Raw genomic sequence first — 20,670 nt, 5'->3', positions numbered from 1 at the left:
TACAGACTGGTTTATACTGGGATTAAAAGCTGCTACAGACTGGTTTATACTGGGATTAAAAGATGCTACAGACTGGTTTATACTGGGATTAAAAGCTGCTACAGACTGGTTTATACTGGGATTAAAAGCTGCTACAGACTGGTTTATACTGGGATTAAAAGCTGCTACAGACTGGTTTATACTGGGATTAAAAGCTGTTACAGACTGGTTTATACTGGGATTAAAAGTTGCTACAGACTGGTTTATACTGGGATTAAAAGCTGTTACAGACTGGTTTATACTGGGATTAAAAGTTGCTACAGACTGGTTTATACTGGGATTAAAAGCTGCTACACACTGGTTTATACTGGGATTAAAAGCTGCTACAGACTGGTTTATACTGGGATTAAAAGCTGCTACAGACTGGTTTATACTGGGATTAAAAGCTGCTACAGACTGGTTTATACTGGGATTAAAAGCTGCTACAGACTGGTTTATACTGGGATTAAAAGCTGCTACAGACTGGTTTATACTGGGATTAAAAGCTGCTACAGACTGGTTTATACTGGGAGTAAAAGCTGCTACAGACTGGTTTATACTGGGATTAAAAGCTGCTACAGACTGGTTTATACTGGGATTAAAAGCTGCTACAGACTGGTTTATACTGGGAGTAAAAGCTGCTACAGACTGGTTTATACTGGGATTAAAAGCTGCTACAGACTGGTTTATACTGGGATTAAAAGCTGCTACAGACTGGTTTATACTGGGATTAAAAGCTGCTACAGACTGGTTTATACTGGGATTAAAAGCTGCTACAGACTGGTTTATACTGGGATTAAAAGATGCTACAGACTGGTTTATACTGGGATTAAAAGATGCTACAGACTGGTTTATACTGGGATTGAAAGCTGTTACAGACTGGTTTATACTGGGATTAAAAGCTGCTACAGACTGGTTTATACTGGGATTAAAAGCTGTTACAGACTGGTTTGTACTGGGATTAAAAGCTGCTACAGACTGGTTTATACTGGGATAAAAAGCTGCTACACACTGGTTTATACTGGGATTAAAAGCTGCTACAGACTGGTTTATACTGGGATTAAAAGCTGTTACAGACTGGTTTATACTGGGATTAAAAGCTGTTACAGACTGGTTTATACTGGGATTAAAAGCTGCTACAGACTGGTTTATACTGGGATTAAAAGCTGCTACAGACTGGTTTATACTGGGATTAAAAGCTGTTACAGACTGGTTTATACTGGGATTAAAAGCTGTTACAGACTGGTTTATACTGGGATTAAAAGCTGTTACAGACTGGTTTATACTGGGATTAAAAGCTGTTACAGACTGGTTTATACTGGGATTAAAAGCTGTTACAGACTGGTTTATACTGGGATTAAAAGCTGCTACAGACTGGTTTATACTGGGATAAAAAGCTGCTACACACTGGTTTATACTGGGATTAAAAGCTGCTACAGACTGGTTTATACTGGGATTAAAAGCTGTTACGGACTGGTTTATACTGGGATTAAAAGCTGCTACAGACTGGTTTATACTGGGATTAAAAGCTGCTACAGACTGGTTTATACTGGGATTAAAAGCTGTTACGGACTGGTTTATACTGGGATTAAAAGCTGTTACAGACTGGTTTATACTGGGATTAAAAGCTGCTACAGACTGGTTTATACTGGGATAAAAAGCTGCTACACACTGGTTTATACTGGGATTAAAAGCTGCTACAGACTGGTTTATACTGGGATTAAAAGCTGTTACGGACTGGTTTATACTGGGATTAAAAGCTGCTACAGACTGGTTTATACTGGGATTAAAAGCTGCTACAGACTGGTTTATACTGGGATTGTAAAGCAATGACTGGCTCTGAGTTTTAGTGTTTAAGTGTGTTTTCAATAAGTTTGCTCTGATGTGATGTCTGGGTGAAGTGACACAGAGACCTAATTTACCGTTCACATCGTGCGTATCAGAGCAGGTTTCAGTTGGTCTTCGGTTCATGAATAATCGGCTCCTGGTTATGTCTGACTGGGATTCATCTGTCAGCTTGAATCTTAATTTCCTGTAACAATAATTGGGATAATTAATGAGATCCAGAGCGCAGTTACATTAAAGTCAATTACTTGCGTTGCTCAGTGAAAGTCCATTCCCTCCTCATTTACCCTGACCTACTTTGACGACTGCAGGGAAGTTCGGATCTCTAACTGGAGCAAAACTTTCTTCTCTGTGGGACTCAGGCGAGGCAGCCTTCTCTTCATTTATTCCTTTGATATTCAAAAAGTAAATAAAACATTTTTATACTTAACAATATTTGTAAGAAATAAAAGCTGGCGGTCAGCGTTGAAGGACCTGAAGTACCCTTGACCAGGATACTGACCCCCACGTGTTCCAGACATATGTTGGTTTGTGTAAAAGTTTCTGTGACGTGTGAACGGAGCATTTTCCCTCAGGTCTGGCGTGGCGCTCTGGCTCGTCTGCGGTGCCGGCGGATGCGAGCCATCTACGCCATCATGGGCTGCTACAAGCGCTACAAGGTGAAGGCCCACTTCTGGGAGGTGGAGCGGAGCTTCGCCAACGTGAGGACGATGGGCGACTACGGGAAGAGCGTGAAGTGGCCCACGCCGCCGGCGGCCCTGTCCCAGTTTCACAGCATCACAGTGATGCTGCATCGCAGGTCAGAAACATGAAGCCAGGCCCAGTTCCAGACCAGTAAACCCACTTCCAGCTGGGCCGCTGTGTGAAATCATGTTTATTCATCTGAGCCATCCTAGTTCCACCCGTGTGAAGTGTTGTTGCCTGTTGAGCAGAGCCTCCACTTTTAATTGTTGCAGCTGAATAACCGATCCAACTGATTTCAGCCACTGTATGAAATTATTGGTTGTTTTTGTAAATGTATTTTATTTCGTTCATGTTTGCTGCTGACGACTTCGCCAGGTCATCTTTGCAGGAGAGATCTTGATCTCAGTGGGATTTTAATCTGGTTAAATAAAGATTTAATAAGCTCAGTTTCCATTACAGTCTTTTGCTAATTAAAAAGAATATTTCTAAAATTTTGCGGTTTGCAGGTGTTTAGAGCATTAGCTGTTTTTCTGGTAAAATCTCCCGCGAGACTCCACTTTGAGGAGGAAGATTTCTAATTCTTTATAAAACTGCATTTCGCTGTTTGCTATCATTGATGGCAGTTATATTTTTTTCTTTAATTATTTGTAAAAAGATTTCGGTCTCCTCCTGCGTCTACTCACCGCGCCATCTTCACTTGAAACGAACTGCTCACTCGACCTCCTACGTCACGTCTGGGGATGTGTAAATGCGACAAAAGTGTTTCCATGACACTTTTGCGCTATACTTCTGTATCAACACGTCTGAAAACCCACCTCATGAGAGCGTAAAACCTTTTAGCGATATTTAAAGATTTCCATTTACAGTTTTTTATTCTGGTATTTAGGTTTTTGTGCAATTCTGGGGTTTAATGGAAACGAGCCTATAGATGTAAAATAATTAAAAATGAGGCCGCCGGGAGAGCAGCTGGGGGTTAAAGGCCACAGGAGGAGACAGAAATCTTTATACAAATAATTAAAGAAATAAATATAAGTCCCATCATTGATAGCAAACGACAGCGAAATGCAGAGTTTTACAAAGAATTAGAAATCTCCTTCCTCCTCAAAGACGAGTCTCACAAGACAAGATTTAACCGGAATAACAGCTAATTCGCTAAACACCGTTCAGTGGAAACACCTGCAAACTGCAATTACACTCGGTCAAAATTTTAGAAATATCGCTTTTATTTTGCAAAAAACTGTTCTACCTTCGTTCCAGTCACCACTCCCCCATAAAATGTAAATACAAACAGAATCTCATCAACATATTTTATTCCCAGTGGAGGATAAACATCACATCAGAGATGAAATGGAGACGTTTCACCATGTGATGAAAACATGAGCTGATGACTCAGAGCTCAGACTTTGAAGATCCTCCATCCACAGTGTAGAATATCATCAGAAGATTCAGAGAATCAGGAGGAATCTCTGTATGCATGTTCTGTTGGGAATCAAATATGGGTTTATGAGATTTGTATGTCATTGCATTCTGTTTTTATTTACATTTAAAACTGCATCCCAGATAGCAGACATCTTTGGGCCGAATCTGGGGCACTTCTGGCAGTTATGGCTCAGTTACGGCACTGGCAGGTGTTGTGTGGTCCAGAAGTGGACCAGATGTCAGTTGCCCACCTGGCTTGGATTATGGCAAGTCTCCTGTGGGCTACATGTGGTCCAGATGCAGTTGTTGGCCTGGTTAGTATTTTGTGGGCCAGAAGTGGTCCTAATACTGGAAGCCTTCCTTGTGGCAGTTTCCTTGTGGGCCACATGTGGTGGTCATGTGACTGCATCCTGGCAGCTACACTCACACTTAGTCAACGTCGTAAGTCATGGCCACAACTGGGCCAAGCATAAATTCATATTTAGGCCAAAATGTTTAGCCGTCTGGAATCCCAACTAACAGCGAACAGCCATTAAGTTCTCTAGCTAACTTAGTGGGCTTAGCTTAGATGTTTTTACTAAGCTAAGCTAATTGTTTCAGTTAAGGTCCATTTATGCTCGATGCAGACGGACGGACAGTTTCGTCCGTCGTCTGTGTCGGTTATGTGCATAATTTAGTCTGTTTTTAGGGAGCTTAGCTATGTGTTGCTAGATGCAGAAGTCGGCTGACATGTGACAAGCAACAGAAACAAACCAGAGAAGAAGAAGAGGACCAGGAAGGGAACAAAAAAGCAGAAGAATGAAGACGAGCACAACACCTGTAGAAATTGTGCGAGCTTTTGAAGAAAGACTGCATGCGAGTGTTTAGATCATGTTGGGTGTTTGGAAGTTTATAGCAACGCATTACTGCTGCTAAACGGTGTCTGAAACAGACGTCGGCTCGCAGGAGTGAACTCTGAACTCAGCACTGCCCCCTAATGGAGGAACTGACTTAATAACCATGGCAACGCACAACACGCATGGAAGTATGAGGAAGGCGACGTATGACGTTTGAAACGGGCATCACTATTTACGTACGTAAGGGAGCAGAAATGGGCCTTTAGCTGTTGGGCTAATGGCCTCTTAGCATTTTGTTCTACTGGTTAGGTTTTGGTTTCAGCTGTAGCTTCCTTTAACCGTACAGTTTACAAACCCTGTTTCCAGATAGTCCAGATTAATTATCTTCAGCTTCAGAGAGAATTTACACCTGTTAATATTTTATTTTTACGACCGTTGTAGAAACATTTTGTTCTCTCTGCAGCTGCTGTTCTGGATTGTTGGGATTTTATTTTCTACCCTTGCAGCTGTCTGACTCTGATCCTCGTCATCAGGTGGTGGGCCAGACAGATCGTGAAGAACATCCCTCCGTCTGATATGCTGGAGGTCCGGGCCAAGGTGGCGGCTCTGACGGCGCTGAATGGCGAGAGGAAGGACTGGGGAGTCGGCCGAGCCTGGGAGAGGGACTACCTGGCAAACGTGAGAACCACAAACACAGCAGATGAGTTCAGGCTCCTCCATCACACCTCACCTTGCTGCATACCCCCTTTCTCCTCATTCTGATGCTCAGTTTGAACTTCAGCAAGTCGTCTTCATCATGTCTACATGACTACATGCTGCCATGTGATTGGCTGGTTAACAGGAAGTTGAACAGGTGGGGCTGATAACCTGGACGGTGGCTGTAGAGACTGACTTTACTGACCTAAAAACAGACCTGATATACGACTAAAGAACTAACTAAAACATGTCAATAAAAAGTCTTCTTTCAGTTTTTTTCAGAATAAAAAACATTCTTTTAATGGAGAATGTAAACATAAAAAGAGTGAATGGAATGGAAGCTACAGGTTAATGATGCTGGGGAAGTTGGCGTCCTGGGAAAACAAGGCTTGTACTAAATCACAAAGCTCTTCATATTGTACCTTAATTTTACAATACGTCAAGTTACCGTGTAGGTGGCAGGAAATTAAAATACGAGAGTAAAATATGATGCAGAAAAGGACCGTTAGACTGATAAATGAAGGATATAGAAATCAATTCAAACAGCTTTATTTATCCTTGAAAGGCAGTTCAGTTTACGGTCTACCAGACAGGTAACGTAACATTCAGGCTGTCTGTCAGTAACCACGTACGGACAAAAGCAGCGAACACACGGGTTACCTTGGAGAATAAACAATAAAACAATAAATACCATGCCTGGCCATGTGTACTGGCTGCCAGCAGCAGCGTTTAGAAGCACGATGGCAGAAGGAATCTGTTTTCCTGGGGGAGGCGAGGTAACGCTGTCCCAAAGGCATTAAACAGAATTCGTGGTTTAGGACAATCTGTGTGGCCTTCTGGATGATTCTTTTACAGAGAGAGCTGAGGTCAGCCGTGTGGACAATAAACAGTTGGGAGACTGAAGCAACCCCGAAGGAAACGGTCACACAGATGAACTCTTATAAAAAGACAAACCTAACATTTCCTCATTTGATTCAGATTAAAACAGCGCAAATAATATTCACAGCAAGAAATGATTTACTTACATATAAAATAAGGACTGTTTTCACATTTAAGCGGGAAACTGAATTTAAACGTGTAGTAAAGGTAAAACTATTCCTCCTCTTCCTCCCAGTCCTTCCATCTGATCCTGGCTGGTTTTAAACGGGGGAAATCTGCTGGGTTCATTCCCGCCTCCGGCTGGATGTTTCACCAGAACCAGCCTGACAAAGCGAGGCTTGAATGAGCGGGGGTGTAAAGGATCCGTGTAAATCATGTGTTGTTATGATCGTACGTGTGCATGTGACACGCTTCAGGCTACGGGGCATGACCAGGAGAGGATGGTGCTGGTGAACACAGCCCGTCTTTAATGAGTCCCACAGTTGCCTCATTTAGCTGCTAATCTGAGGTTGTTTGGTGGCTTTAAAGACGCCTTCAGGGAGCGCAGGCGTGACCGAGTCCCGAGTCGCTCCACGGTTTTACTGACGGCCCGAGACTGGCCGGCCTCCTTCAGGGCTCCACGCTCATGTGATTGTGTTTAATTCCCAGCTGCCCACGAGTTAGAGCATGAGAAGCAGAAAGCCTGAATCACAACAGCACAGAAAACCCAACAAGCTGACCTCCTGATCTGAACCTGAGCTGATGATGGGATTTTTTTTTAAAATATTTTAAATGGTTTTTGATAAAATTTTATTTATATTTATTTCTTTAAAATGTTTTAAAAATATTTTACATGTTTTAAAAAGATTTGGCCTTAAAACATCTTCAATAAAGCTTTGGTTCTTTTAGACTTCTTGGTTTATTTTTGTATGAAAATAAAAGCTGCAATCGTTTAACTTCTTTTAGTGGTTAATGAAGAATTAGTCACTTAAAAATAAATTTAAATAAAGAACAAAACTAATATGTTTTGCTGATTCTTTTTCATAATTTATTCATGCAAATTTTCTTTCCTCAAATGTTTACTGTTTATTTATTTATTTTATTTATTGTTTTTGTTAATAAACCAGGGTACACATAAAGATTTTTCCCCTTCCCGCCCGGTTGTCTTACATCATAGATCCTGCGGTCTGAGGTGCGTTAAGAGTGAATTTGTCTAAACAATCGGCTCGGAAACAGGTTGCGATCATAATCCTCATAATAAGAAAATACTCATGTGTTTACCCACCTTAAAACTAGATTTGATGGATTTTCTGGTCCGAGTCTGCAGGCCTCTGTGTGAGTTAAGGGTTCTTTCTCTGGGTGGTTTCCATCCTGGTGGTCCAGGACGGCCTGTTCCATACTGGGACTGGTTCTCCTGCATGTTCAGACTGGGACTGGTTCTTCTGCATGTTCAGACTGGGACTGGTTCTCCTTCATGTTCAGACTGGGACTGGTTCTCCTTCATGTTCAGACTGGGACTGGTTCTCCTTCATGTTCAGACTGGGACTGGTTCTCCTTCATGTTCAGACTGGGACTGGTTCTCCTGCATGTTCAGACTGGGACTGGTTCTCCTTCATGTCCAGACTGGGACTGGTTCTCCTTCATGTTCAGACTGGGACTGGTTCTCCTTCATGTTTAGACTGGGACTGGTTCTCCTTCATGTTCAGACTGGGACTGGTTCTCCTTCATGTTTAGACTGGGACTGGTTCTCCTGCATGTTCAGACTGGGACTGGTTCTCCTTCATGTTCAGACTGGGACTGGTTCTCCTTCATGTTTAGACTGGGACTGGTTCTCCTGCATGTTCAGACTGGGACTGGTTCTCCTTCATGTCCAGACTGGGACTGGTTCTCCTTCATGTTCAGACTGGGACTGGTTCTCCTTCATGTTTAGACTGGGACTGGTTCTCCTTCATGTTCAGACTGGGACTGGTTCTCCTTCATGTTTAGACTGGGACTGGTTCTCCTGCATGTTCAGACTGGGACTGGTTCTCCTTCATGTTCAGACTGGGACTGGTTCTCCTTCATGTTCAGACTGGGACTGGTTCTCCTTCATGTTTAGACTGGGACTGGTTCTCCTGCATGTTCAGACTGGGACTGGTTCTCCTGCATGTTCAGACTGGGACTGGTTCTCCTGCATGTTCAGACTGGGACTGGTTCTCCTGCATGTTCAGACTGGGACTGGTTCTCCTTCATGTCCAGACTGGGACTGGTTCTCCTTCATGTCCAGACTGGGACTGGTTCTCCTTCATGTTCAGACTGGGACTGGTTCTCCTTCATGTTCAGACTGGGACTGGTTCTCCTTCATGTCCAGACTGGGACTGGTTCTCCTTCATGTCCAGACTGGGACTGGTTCTCCTTCATGTTCAGACTGGGACTGGTTCTCCTTCATGTTCAGACTGGGACTGGTTCTCCTTCATGTCCAGACTGGGACTGGTTCTCCTTCATGTTCAGACTGGGACTGGTTCTCCTTCATGTTTAGACTGGGACTGGTTCTCCTTCATGTTCAGACTGGGACTGGTTCTCCTTCATGTTTAGACTGGGACTGGTTCTCCTTCATGTTCAGACTGGGACTGGTTCTCCTGCATGTTCAGACTGGGACTGGTTCTCCTTCATGTTTAGACTGGGACTGGTTCTCCTTCATGTTCAGACTAGGACTGGTTCTCCTTCATGTTCAGACTGGGACTGGTTCTCCTTCATGTTCAGACTGGGACTGGTTCTCCTTCATGTTCAGACTGGGACTGGTTCTCCTGCATGTTCAGACTGGGACTGGTTCTCCTTCATGTTCAGACTGGGACTGGTTCTCCTGCATGTTCAGACTGGGACTGGTTCTCCTGCATGTTCAGACTGGGACTGGTTCTCCTTCATGTTCAGACTGGGACTGGTTCTCCTGCATGTTCAGACTGGGACTGGTTCTCCTGCATGTTCAGACTGGGACTGGTTCTCCTTCATGTTCAGACTGGGACTGGTTCTCCTTCATGTTCAGACTGGGACTGGTTCTCCTGCATGTTCAGACTGGGACTGGTTCTCCTTCATGTTCAGACTGGGACTGGTTCTCCTGCATGTTCAGACTGGGACTGGTTCTCCTGCATGTTCAGACTGGGACTGGTTCTTCTGCATGTTCAAGCAGAGTCCAGCAGAGATCAGGACCGTGTTGGATTTCATTTGTATCGAGCTGCTGGAAACTGCAGCTCCAGCTTAGATCTGCTGTTGTGGAGTTAATGCCATGAAAAGGCTTTATAAGGCAGCGAGAGGTCACACCGAGTGTTTGCTCTGGTGATGTGATGCAGCCTTAGTCGGCCTCCTTTCATTCCAGTCTTCCCGCCTGCAGGTTCGGGACTGCCCTCAGACCAGCTCCACCTTCATCCGGGCATCCAAGGATCTGAAGAACAGAGATGGCTACAGTCAGGTCGTCTTCTCGGGTTTCTGTAGGAAGGTACGGAATCTGAAATAAAACCCAGTGGAAGTGGAACAACTTGCTTTTTAGCCTCCAGGAGTTTCTTTCTTTTGTTGCTTCCTCTGGCTTTAGGATATTTTTCTGATTTGCTATGTTCCACATTCATCCCCCTCATATTTTCTCCCTTCTGTATCAACCCATCTTCCAAGATTTGCTGTTGAAACAGTAAAAGGAGGCCTGTTACAGGAAGATCAGAGGGCTGAGCATGAAGGTTTACCTCCTGCTCAACTCCCCGTGGGTTATATAGGCCACATCTCCTCGTCCCAGCCTGCAGAGAGGCTGAATTATGGCTTCAGTTTCAGCTTTTTAATATTTCAACATATAAAAGCTTTGATATCATAAATTAAAACCCTGATAGTCCTTTTCATATTTTATGTGTTGCATCTACAAAGAACAAATGCAGCCTATAACCCTAAAGACTCCACGAGCAGCACAAGAGGCTCGAAACAAAGTAGAACATGAACACTCATGTTAGTCCTCCTCTTCCTCATCTCTGTGGTCTTCCTCTCCTCTCACAGATGAACAGATTCAACAAGAGCTCAGACCGAGCCCTGCTGGTCACAGACAAGTACGTCTACAAGTTAGAGCCAAAAAAGGAGTACAAGGTTCTGAAGAGGCTTCCTCTGGACGCTGTAAGCACACACACACCATTACACACACGTTTAAAATCCTCCCAGATAAACGTATTAAACCTTTAAGAAGAACGACCAGGAGAAAAAACTATGACGTCTTCAAGGATTAACTTCTCTTTATTTTGTCTTTTTAACAACATAAACAAACATTCAATAATCCTTAAAACTCGCCTAGATCACCAGCGTCTCAGGAGCGGTGGTGTGTATCTCTGTGGGGTAAATGTGATGGATATTTTACCCTTTAGCTGATCTACAGAAGTTTTCCAGCATTTCTATCCCGTCCAGGAGGTTTACAATCCAGCCACTAAATGTAGTTTTATTCAGAGACTCTATCTGGTAAATCCACAATGATCCATGATGACAGCATTATTTATCACATTTCACCATAAAAACATCACCATCACTACTATGTTGCTAAGAGACCTCTATTTAGACCTGGACATGATGATGAAGCCACTTCCTGTCAGACTCTCCACCAATCAGAGAGCTTAGATTGACGGTAACGTCCAATAATGTCAAGACTTGAGAGGTCAGCACTCATCATCGTCATTGCAGTTTCTGTTGTGTGTTTGTTTCAATAACAATATTTTTTCTCCTGAAAGACTTGAGAGAACGATGAGATGAGAAAAGGTTTGGTCACTGTTGGTCTGTGTGTTATTTCTACAAAGTTCTGTTAGTAATAAATTCTGCTTTCTTCTTCTGGTCGACCTTTATGCTGCTAAATCTATTCATACATTCATTTTACATCATTTTACCTCCCAGTCTGACAGCTGCTACACACTGGTTTATACTGGGATTAAAAGCTGCTACACACTGGTTTATACTGGGATTAAAAGCTGCTACAGAATGGTTTATACTGGGATTAAAAGCTGCTACAGACTGGTTTATACTGGGATTAAAAGCTGTTACAGACTGGTTTATACTGGGATTAAAAGCTGCTACAGACTGGTTTATACTGGGATTAAAAGCTGCTACACACTGGTTTATACTGGGATTAAAAGCTGTTACACACTGGTTTATACTGGGATTAAAAGCTGCTACAGACTGGTTTATACTGGGATTAAAAGCTGTTACAGACTGGTTTATACTGGGATTAAAAGCTGCTACAGACTGGTTTATACTGGGATTAAAAGCTGTTACACACTGGTTTATACTGGGATTAAAAGCTGTTACAGACTGGTTTATACTGGGATTAAAAGCTGCTACACACTGGTTTATACTGGGATTAAAAGCTGCTACACACTGGTTTATACTGGGATTAAAAGCTGCTACAGACTGGTTTATACTGGGATTAAAAGCTGCTACAGACTGGTTTATACTGGGATTAAAAGCTGCTACAGACTGGTTTATACTGGGATTAAAAGCTGCTACACACTGGTTTATACTGGGATTAAAAGCTGCTACATACTGGTTTATACTGGGATTAAAAGCTGCTACAGACTGGTTTATACTGGGATTTAAAGCTGTTACAGACTGGTTTATACTGGGATTAAAAGCTGCTACAGACTGGTTTATACTGGGATTAAAAGCTGTTACAGACTGGTTTATACTGGGATTAAAAGCTGTTACACACTGGTTTATACTGGGATTAAAAGCTGCTACAGACTGGTTTATACTGGGATTAAAAGCTGCTTCAGACTGGTTTATACTGGGATTAAAAGCTGCTAAACACTGGTTTATACTGGGATTAAAAGCTGCTACACACTGGTTTATACTGGGATTAAAAGCTGTTACACACTGGTTTATACTGGAATTAAAAGCTGTTACACACTGGTTTATACTGGGATTAAAAGCTGCTACAGACTGGTTTATACTGGGATTAAAAGCTGCTACAGACTGGTTTATACTGGGATTAAAAGCTGCTACAGACTGGTTTATACTGGGATTAAAAGCTGCTACACACTGGTTTATACTGGGATTAAAAGCTGCTACACACTGGTTTATACTGGGATTAAAAGCTGCTACAGACTGGTTTATACTGGGATTAATAGCTGTTACACACTGGTTTATACTGGGATTAAAAGCTGCTACAGACTGGTTTATACTGGGATTAAAAGCTGCTACAGACTGGTTTATACTGGGATTAAAAGCTGCTACAGACTGGTTTATACTGGGATTAAAAGCTGCTACAGACTGGTTTATACTGGGATTAAAAGCTGTTACACACTGGTTTATACTGGGATTAAAAGCTGCTACAGACTGGTTTATACTGGGATCAAAAGCTGCTACAGACTGGTTTATACTGGGATTAAAAGCTGCTACAGACTGGTTTATACTGGGATTAAAAGCTGCTACAGACTGGTTTATTCTGGGATTAAAAGCTGCTACAGACTGGTTTATACTGGGATTAAAAACTGCTACAGACTGGTTTATACTGGGATTAAAAGCTGTTACACACTGGTTTATACTGGGATTAAAAGCTGCTACAGACTGGTTTATACTGGGATTAAAAGCTGCTACAGACTGGTTTATACTGGGATTAAAAGCCGCTACACACTGGTTTATACTGGGATCAAAAGCCGCTACAGACTGGTTTATACTGGGATCAAAAGCTGCTACAGACTGGTTTATACTGGGATTAAAAGCTGCTACAGACTGGTTTATACTGGGATTAAAAGCTGTTACAGACTGGTTTATACTGGGATTAAAAGCTGTTACAGACTGGTTTATACTGGGATTAAAAGCTGCTACAGACTGGTTTATACTGGGATTAAAAGCTGCTACAGACTGGTTTATACTGGGATTAAAAGCTGTTACAGACTGGTTTATACTGGGATTAAAAGCTGTTACAGACTGGTTTATACTGGGATTAAAAGCTGTTACAGACTGGTTTATACTGGGATTAAAAACTGCTACAGACTGGTTTATACTGGGATTAAAAGCTGCTACAGACTGGTTTATACTGGGATTAAAAGCTGCTACAGACTGGTTTATACTGGGATTAAAAGCTGTTACAGACTGGTTTATACTGGGATTAAAAATCTGTTACAGACTGGTTTATACTGGGATTAAAAGCTGCTACAGACTGGTTTATACTGGGATTAAAAGCTGCTACAGACTGGTTTATACTGGGATTAAAATCTGCTACACACTGGTTTATACTGGGATCAAAAGCTGCTACAGACTGGTTTATACTGGGATTAAAAGCTGCTACAGACTGGTTTATACTGGGATTAAAAGCTGTTACAGACTGTTTTATACTGGGATTAAAAGCTGTTACAGACTGTTTTATACTGGGATTAAAAGCTGTTACAGACTGGTTTATACTGGGATTAAAAGCTGTTACAGACTGGTTTATACTGGGATTAAAAGCTGCTACAGACTGGTTTATACTGGGATTAAAAGCTGCTACAGACTGGTTTTTACTGGGATTAAAAGCTGTTACAGACTGGTTTATACTGAGATTTTATAAAGAAGAAAACAGGTGGACTTTGACTAAAACCTAAAATTTGCTGTCAGAATTTGCTGTATGAGAGTATGAAAATGACTGAATGTGACTTTTTGCTTTGACTGGTCAACCAGACTGTAAAGGTGGCGTCTAAAATGTCTTTTCACTGTCTGTGACTTGTTGAACAGACTTGCTTCATTCAGTCTCTTCCTGTGTGAGAATTTTCTAAAAACAAATCATGAAATGTTTCCAGTTCTGCATTTACATGGAGCCCATCTCTGATATCAGCTTTTCAACTCATGACTTAACCTGGAGGTCCATGGATAGTTTCTCCCTGGATCTCATTGATGAGACCAGAATTTCCTCCCAAAGTTGTTGCTCTACCAATCAGTAAGCAAGCATCATGGGATGCAGCAGGATCATTTAGAACCAGATTTTATATATATACATACATATATATACATATATATATATATAAGAAAATCAAATTTCACTGGAGGTTTCAGTAAAAACCGGAAATAACTTTGTAAGACTTAATGACTCGGCACAGCTGGTCGTCCAGCTGAGATGGAAAGTTAACTACATGCTGCAGGGCTGAAAAGCATCATTATGCTGCTGCAGAGCGGCTAAAGATAGCTGCTGCCATTAAGCTCTGCTTCTCAGACCGAGTCACATCCAGGTCATAAACCGATTGTCCATGGACAAAAATCAGCTTGGTTTCCTGTTACCTGACTGATATTAACTGTCACACACAGAAAAAATGACAATGACGAACCAACCAGAGCACAGAGATGCTCTTTTAGTGTTAGTTTTTCTCATTTCCACTGGCACTCATACTTTTACAGAAGATTCAGGACAAAATCACAGAACAGAAGAGCTAGAGGTACACAACATCAGATGTGATCTTTACTACCTAAATGTACTAAGCATTCTCACTGTGTGCCACAACAACTCACTAAGTTTTGGAGGTTTATAAATGGAACACACACACACAATATATATATATATACTACAGACTGGTTTTATATATATATATATATATATATACTATATATATGCTATAAATACACTACCGTTCAAAAGTTTGGGGTCACTTCCCTATTGAATACCATGGCAAAGTAACTCCAAACTTTTGAACGGTAGTGTATATAAAAGCACAATAAATGTTGACACATCCTGCAGTCGGAGTGAGTTGGACTTAGACTTAAATTTATTAATCCCTTGGGATGACTCCTTGGGGATGCACTAAACTCTGGATTTAATTAAGTTAAATACTGTTCAGACATTTCTGCATGTCAATGGAAGTTTATGTGGAATAACAGCAGACAGCTGTTAACTGATGTTGTTTCAGCTGTTAGTGGCTGATGTTTCAGCTGTTAGCGACTGATGTTTTCAGCTGTTAGCTGCTGATGTTTTCAGCTATTAGCTGCTGATGTTTCAGCTGTTAGCGGCTGATGTTTCAGCTGTTACTGGCTGATGTTTCAGCTGTTAACGGCTGATGTTTCAGCTTTTAGCGGCTGATGTTTCAGCTGTTAACGGCTGATGTTTCAGCTGTTACTGACTGATGTTTCAGCTGTTAGCGGCTGATGTTTCAGCTGTTACTGACTGATGATTCAGCTGTTAGCGACTGATGTTTCAGCTGTTACTGACTGATGTTTCAGCTGTTAGCGGCTGATGTTTCAGCTGTTACTGACTGATGTTTCAGCTGTTAGCGGCTGATGTTTCAGCTGTTACTGACTGATGATTCAGCTGTTAGCGACTGATGTTTCAGCTGTTAGTGGCTGATGTTTCAGCTGTTAGCGACTGATGTTTCGGATATTAGCTGCTGATGTTTCAGCTGTTAGCTGCTGATGCTTCAGATGTTAGCGACTGATGTTTCAGCTGTTACTGACTGATGTTTCAGCTGTTAACGGCCGATGTTTCAGCTGTTACTGACTGATGTTTCAGCTGTTAGCGGCTGATGTTTCAGCTGTTACTGACTGATGTTTCAGCTGTTAACGGCTGATGTTTCAGCTGTTACTGACTGATGTTTCAGCTGTTAGCGGCTGATGTTTCAGCTGTTACTGACTGATGTTTCAGCTATTAGCGGCTGATGTTTCAGCTGTTAGCGACTGATGTTTCAGATATTAGCTGCTGATGTTTCAGCTGTTAGCTGCTGATGCTTCAGATGTTAGCGACTGATGTTTCAGCTGTTACTGACTGATGTTTCAGCTGTTAACGGCTGATGTTTCAGCTGTTACTGACTGATGTTTCAGCTGTTAGCGGCTGATGTTTCAGCTGTTACTGACTGATGATTCAGCTGTTAGCGACTGATGTTTCAGCTATTAGCTGCTGATGTTTCAGCTGTTACTGACTGATGATTCAGCTGTTAGCGACTGATGTTTCAGCTATTAGCTGCTGATGTTTCAGCTATTAGCGGCTGATGTTTCAGCTGTTAGCGACTGATGTTTCGGATATTAGCTGCTGATGTTTCAGCTGTTACTGACTGATGATTCAGCTGTTAGCGACTGATGTTTCAGCTATTAGCTGCTGATGTTTCAGCTGTTAGCGGCTGATGTTTCAGCTGTTAGCGGCAGATGTTTCAGATGTTAACAACTGATGTTTCAGCTGTTAGCTGCTGATGCTTCAGATGTTAGCGGCTGATGTTAGAAAAAGTCGTGAATTCCATTTTCTCAGCATCAAAATGCTGCAGATGTTGAGGAACTTGAGGAATGTGCATAATGAATGCCGAAGGAGTCAGAAGAAAATATTTTCAAGATCTGACAGTATTGTTTTAACTCAGCAAATAAATACATTAATGTCCAGAATGTGTTTTGGTGAAAACACATTAAAACAATACTGCATTCTCTGTATTCCTTTTGTGTGAATGTTAGCACTTTGAGCTTTTCCATTTTGTTTGCTAGCTGTCTCACCTTTCCAATCAGAACATTTAGAATATAATCTTTGATTTTCCTCCTCTTTTCTCTCTGCCTTGTTCCTGCCCTGCATCCTTCAGCTAATGTGTGAATTGATTAATTTCACCCATTAATCTGGTTTTGGAAAGTTTAACCGTTGCCATGGGTACTAATAACAGATCATAAAAAGAGTCCAATAGTTGAGGAGACAACTTTTGACCACCACAGCTTATTTCAAAACTAGCTTGATGGTGGATTGTCCTAAGAAAAAATTAAGAAGTCAACTATTCCTAAATATAAACACAATATGATCTGCCCTCCTGCCAGCTGGCAGCACAACAGTGCCGATCGGTTGAAAAAAACTAGCTTGTATCCCATTTAGTTTCTATTTTCTGACATTAATTCTCTCACAAACAGGAGCAGTGTATGTTAATGAAATGAGTAATGATTTCCTGATGATTAAAAGTTCGTACCACCTTACATAAGAGCAGGAAACACACCTGCTCGTCAGGTGTTTTGGAAACACGGCGGATGGTTGAACACTGCTGAATAAGCTGGGCAGTGTTCCCTCCACTGAAGGGACAGGTCGTCCCAGAGTTTGGCCTTGCCGATGCCGGGACATACTGCTCAGTGTCGTAGACGTGGGATTAACCTGGGTGAGCTGGGGGCTGTAAGAGGCTTAGTCCACCCTGCCTCCCATTCCCTCTGAGAGCTCCGACACACCTCACTTTCTGTCTGTCAGATACTCTGACGGCTCGACGGGTCGTTTCTCGTCCCGACTCCTTCTCTGCTGCTTTCATTTCCTTCCCACCTCCTTCAGTGGCTGTAAATGGGCACATTACTGTATCTGGGTCACAGCTCATGGCTTTCTCTTCGCTTCACCTCCACACGTGAGCCGCCGGCTGCATTTCTGCCTGGAGTAATCCTGCCCACTTCCTTCATGCCATGATTTTTGATCCAGGATATAGTGTGCTATTAAATTCACAGGTATTATATGTTGATGTGATAATCCACTACACTTTCATTTCCACGGCTGTAATCTGTGTCAGTGAATGTCACCGGTCACTCAGCCTGTGGGCAGCGTGGGGGCACTTCCACGGTCATAAAGTACTCCATCACATTTAGAAATGCTTTTTCCTCTCATCATAAAGACTGACAGTAAAGTCTCTTCTTATTTATCAGATGCTTTAAGAAGAAGGAAACAGCAAGAGTTTTAGAATTAGAACTCAGGATTAAATCATTGGAGGAGGCTTACCGCATTTCCCCCGAAGAGCACACAATGAATAATATAAGGAAAACTAAATTGCAGCTTAAAGAAATTATAGATAAAAAAACACAGTTTTTAGTGCAAAGACTTCGCTTGGAGAACTTTGAACACACTAACAAATCTGGAAAGTTTTTAGCAAATCAACTAAAAACAAACAAGGAGAAAACAACAATCTCCTCTGTTAAAGATCAAGACGGAAACATCAGCCATGACCCAGACAAGATAAATGACACGTTTAGAAGCTTCTATAAAACATTATATGAATCACAGATTAATCCAACAGATGAACATATTGAACAATTTTTAAACAACATTAATCTACCAAAACTAAAAAATGAAAATAAAATAAATTTAGATGCACCTATTACTGTAGATGAACTCCACGAAGCTCTCCAACATATGCCCAACAATAAAGCCCCGGGTCCAGATGGTTACTCAGCAGAATTTTACAAGGAATTCTGGACAACGTTAGCTCCTACATTTTATAATATGTTGTTAGAAATACAGGAAAAACAAAAAATACCGCAAAATATGAACTTAGCTAATATAACACTATTGCTAAAACCAGGCAAAGACCCCACACTTCCATCCAGTTACCGTCCCATATCCTTAATAAATGTAGACCTGAAAATAATTAGTAAAGCTCTTGCCAGAAGGATAGAAAAAATAACCCCTCTTATAATACATCCGGACCAGACAGGTTTTATAAAAGGTCGACATTCATCTACTAACACACGTAGACTAATTAACCTCATTGATTACTCTACTTTACATAATCTAGAATCCACAATCATTTCTCTAGATGCAGAAAAAGCCTTCGACAGGGTAAACTGGAAGTTTCTATTTGCAACACTAGACAAATTTGGGTTTGGACCTTCTTTCATAGAGTGGATTAAAATATTATATAATAACCCAAATGCATGTGTGAAAACCAACGATCAAACTTCTCCAAGCTTCCGCTTACAGAGAGGCACCAGACAGGGCTGTCCACTCTCCCCCTCACTTTTTGCCATTTTCATAGAGCCGTTAGCAGCTGCTATTAGACAAAATATAGAAATTAAAGGAATCCAGGGCAAAAATATAGAACATAAAATAAGTCTTTATGCAGATGATGTATTACTCTTCCTTCAGAACTCACAAACATCACTCTCTCAGACAATCACGGTTATTAATAAGTTCTCATCAATATCTGATTATTCTATTAACTGGTCTAAGACTACAGCCATGTCCATCAACTGTGACCTACAAAACATCCCTAATATCAAAATACAGACAGGAAACATTAGATATTTAGGTATAAATATTTCCCCCAGATTATCAGATTTAACAAAATTAAACTATGTTCAGCTACTAAAAACAATAGAAGATGATCTCTTACGGTGGAGGCGCTTACCCATCTCAATAATGGGGAGAGTTGCCACCATTAAGATGATGATCCTACCTAAAGTTAATTATTTATTTTCAATGATACCCACTAAACCCTCCACCAGTTGGTTTAAATCTCTGGACTCTTTCATATCCAAGTTTCTTTGGAAAAACAAGCCGTCACGTATCAGTCTTAAAACCTTACAGCAGACTAAAGATAGAGGAGGACTGGACCTACCAAACTTTAATAACTACTTTATAGCTAACAGGCTGCAGTACATCTCCAAGTGGCTCAAACCCAGTTATCTGGATGAGCCGTGGCTAGATGTGGAGCAGGCTTTGTGTGAGGACTTAGTCATCTCTGACCTGCCGTTCATCAGCTCAACCATTAAACCATATAAGTGCTTTAAAAGCCTTAACATCCGTTTTTCCTTAATGGCTTGGTGGGAATTCTGTAAGATAACCAGATCTTCCCTCTTTCCATGTAGACTTACACCCATCTGGAACAACCCTGACATCCTGCAGAACAAAAAGATGATAAACTTCACTCAATGGAAGACTAAAGGAATACAACAGTTAGGACAGATAATAGAAAATGGAAACTTTGTATCTTTCAACACAATTGTCTCACAGTATGGAATCAACAGCAATAAATTCTTAGAGTACCACCAACTAAAATCAATTATATGTAAGAAGTATACCCCTGTACAGTTAGACTTGCAGCTTCCTGTCAGAATAGCAGAATTCCTGAATCATAATACTCCAAAATTATTATCAAAAATATATAGATTACTTGCAAAGCTAGAAGACAGGATATCTCTCCCGACTTCAAAATGGGAAGATGATTTATCTAATAACTTTGATCAGAAAAGATGGTCACAAATATGTTTAAAACACGTTTAAAATGACTCAGAATTCAAATATACAACTAATACAATTCAAAATTCTCCATAGAACTCATTATACAGGACACAGGATGTTCAGGATGGGCCTTTCACCATCAGATATCTGCCCACACTGCTCTGAGAACACCTCTGATAGCTACATCCATGCGCTGTGGTCCTGCACACCTGTCCAAAGGTTCTGGATTAAGGTGTGTGAAGATCTCTCAAAATGGTTTAAAAACTAGTTTTCCTGCAAACCCCACACTTTGCCTACTGGGCGACCTGGGTGACACCAACATAGGAATACACTCCATAAACTTGGTCCTCGCAGTCTTATGCATCGCAAAGAAAACTATTCTTGTGAACTGGAAAGATAAGAATAATTTGTCTA

The 20,670-nt window shown here is 41.4% G+C and overlaps 1 protein-coding gene across 2 annotated transcripts in view; it reads left to right on the top strand.

The window, feature by feature from the left end:
* myo1g (myosin IG) overlaps window positions 1-20,670 on the top strand; it is an 81,525-nt gene that overhangs the window by 38,195 nt on the left and 22,660 nt on the right. For both annotated transcript variants that reach the window (XM_042011948.1, XM_042011947.1), the window contains exons 17-20: window positions 2,439-2,662; window positions 5,336-5,480; window positions 9,724-9,828; window positions 10,368-10,481. In XM_042011948.1, the coding sequence (XP_041867882.1) occupies window positions 2,439-2,662; window positions 5,336-5,480; window positions 9,724-9,828; window positions 10,368-10,481 (588 nt within the window). The remainder of the gene's footprint in view (window positions 1-2,438; window positions 2,663-5,335; window positions 5,481-9,723; window positions 9,829-10,367; window positions 10,482-20,670) is intronic.

This window comes from Melanotaenia boesemani, chromosome 17 (genome assembly GCF_017639745.1).
Source record: "Melanotaenia boesemani isolate fMelBoe1 chromosome 17, fMelBoe1.pri, whole genome shotgun sequence".
Classification (NCBI taxonomy): Eukaryota; Metazoa; Chordata; class Actinopteri; order Atheriniformes; family Melanotaeniidae; genus Melanotaenia; species Melanotaenia boesemani.
Note: the sequence above shows the minus strand (reverse complement) of the source record. Positions and strands in the feature narration are given on the sequence as shown.